At 54.9% G+C, this 2,500-nt stretch overlaps 1 protein-coding gene across 1 annotated transcript in view; it reads right to left on the bottom strand.

Annotated features, from left to right (window-relative positions):
* Window positions 1-888, bottom strand: part of LOC145391832 (uncharacterized) — a 73,839-nt gene extending 72,951 nt beyond the window's left edge. Inside the window, exon 1 of the mRNA XM_080266320.1 lies at window positions 1-888. This exon is cut by the window's left edge and continues 6 nt beyond it. Within this exon, the coding sequence (XP_080122446.1) occupies window positions 1-888 (888 nt within the window).
* Between the last annotated feature and the right edge of the window lie 1,612 nt (window positions 889-2,500).

Here is a 2,500-nt window from a genome sequence, read left to right as displayed (position 1 = left end):
GGGCTGGAGACCGCGGGGTTGGACCAGGTACACGCCGCTGGTCCAGTTGCCGTTCTGCATCACCTCGGTACAGTCGGCGGGGAGGGGGGGGTCCGTGGCAGAGGGCGGGTCCACCACCATCTCGGGAATCACGTTGTCCCCTCCTCCCTCCACCTCCACTTCTTTCTTGCTCTCGGTCTCCCTCTCCTTCCCCTCGTTCTCCTTGTCCTTGTTCTTGTCCTTGTTCTTGTCCTTGTCCTTGTCTCCTTTCACCCCCTTTTCCTGGCGTCGTGGTTTGCTGGTGGCGTTGGTAGCGTTGGCGTGCGTGGTTGGGCGTGGATGGTGTGTTTTGCGACCACGGGGCCGGTGCTGGGAGGTGCTGTGCGTGCGGGAATGGTTTGAGTGAGGCCTGGAGAGGTTTGCGTGCAGCGTGATTGCGTGCAGGATCCTCTGGTGGTCCCTCTGCAGTGCCTTCAGCCCCTCCTTGATCTTCTTGTTGTGGCTGGACTTCTTCAGGCCCTTTGACATCTTCCTCACCTTCTTCTTGATATGCAAATTGTGTTCGCCCATGTCTCTCACTGCGGCCGTCACCTGCGCAACTGCGGTGGCGAGACGCTCATGCTCCTCCCTGGCCTGCTGCAGGGACGTGGCCACCTGACGAAGCTGGGTCAGGAGACGCCCCACTTCGCCCACCACTTCGTCACCACCTGCCGAAGTCACTTCCTCGGGGGTGGTGCTGGTTGGGGTGTCAGAAGATGTTTTTGTCGATTCAGTAGTGAGCGGGGAAGTTGAAGGGGTGGTTAAAGGAGGGGTTGTTGTGGGCGTGGGCGTGGGCGTGAGGGGCGGCTTGGTGGCGGCGTGGCAGCATCCCGCCAGAAGGAAGAGCAACAACAGCTGAGATACCTGCATCCCGCCGGAGAGCACACGAACACTGAGCGACACCCGACCAACCTAGCTCGCTCCACCGCCAACCCTACCCCCCCCACACTCTTCCCCTACTTCCCTCCCTCCCTTTCCTTCCCCACACCTCTCTCCCTTCCCCCCCTCTTCTCCCTGCCATCCCCTTTCCCGGTCCTAACCTCCCTTCCCTTCTTTTCCCCCCACCTCTCTCTCTTGCCACCCCTCCCCTCCCCAGCCAGTGTCCTTCCCTCCCACACCCCCCTTATATTCCCCCCTCTCTCTCACTATCTCCTCCTGTCCTGGGCCTTCCTCCCTTCCTTACCTTTCCCCAACCATCCTAGCCCTCCCTCTTCCTTCTAGCTTTCCCTCCCCATCCCATCTCCCTCTCTCACTCCTATCATTCCTTACCTCTCTCCTGTCTTTCCCTCGCCATCCTAGCTCTCCCACTTTCCCTATCCATCCCTCTCTTCTCTGCCTTTCTCTCCCTCTCATTTCTACTTTTCTCTGTCTATTCCCTGTCTCTCCTCTCTATCTTTCCCTGCTTTTCCTTCTCTGTTCCCTACCTTTCACTCCATTCCCCCTATCCTTCCCCCAACCCTCAACCCACACACACACTCCACCACACACCACCTCACATCCACATCAACTCCACCACCTTCACCGCACTCCACAGCCTTCCACACCCAGAAAACCGGTGAAATGAAGGAGGAGAGAGTGGAATGGCGAAGTGGAGAATAAAATGAAGCCCAGGCCGGGGACATTGACAGACATTCGGACACGCGGCGGGAGATCAATACGAGGGGGACTCTGTCGGAGGATTCTGCGTTCGTGTTGCGCCGAAGTTGTGTTTTGCGCGGCGGCATTCTCTCTCTCTCTCTCTCTCTCCAGACGATTTTATTCAGCATAGGAGAGACTTTTCGAAGGGTTAGATTCAGCCTTCATTAACCCCATCACTACGAGTCGCTCTTCCCTGTGATTAAAAAAGCGTCTGGTAGTAGCACACACACACACACACACACACACACACACACACACACACACACACACACACCATCAGACTGAAGGTGTTGGGTTCCGTGGCGCCCTTGTGTGTGTGTGTGTGTGTGTGTGTGTGTGTGTGTGTGTGTGTGTGTCGGCATGGAGAGAGAGAGAGGCCCGTCCTTGGTGGCACAGGGGACGTCGCAGCACTTGTACGTTAGTGATTTATTATTTATTGTCCTTACTACTACTCATCCCTTTTTAGTAATTATTTTGCTTTTTATATAAAATTATGACGATGAGAGAGAGAGAGAGAGAGAGAGAGAGAGAGAGGGGAATTGGAAGACTAGAAATTCAACTTTCAGAAAGATTGTGATGTTTGTGAAAGAGAAAGAGAGTGAAAAAAGAGATGGTGTTTGTTAAAGAGAGAGAGAGGAGGTGGTGTTTGTTTAAGAGAGAGAGAGAGAGAGAGAGAGAGAGAAAGGGGGGGGAGGGGGAGGTATTGTGTGTTGTGTTAAGGGCAAACACTGACCCCTCTACAAACTCACTTCCTGTCTGTCTGTCTGTCTAAACTCTCCTTGTCTGTCTGTCTGTCTGTCGGCGTATACTTGTCCAAACTCCCTGTCTGTCTGTCTGTCTGTCC

The sequence above is a fragment of the Coenobita brevimanus genome, chromosome 20, assembly GCF_032717465.1.
Source record: "Coenobita brevimanus isolate Jiangsu-jjx chromosome 20, ASM3271746v2, whole genome shotgun sequence".
Classification (NCBI taxonomy): Eukaryota; Metazoa; Arthropoda; class Malacostraca; order Decapoda; family Coenobitidae; genus Coenobita; species Coenobita brevimanus.
The sequence above is the reverse complement of the archived record's forward strand: the minus strand, read 5'-3'. Positions and strand labels throughout refer to the sequence as shown.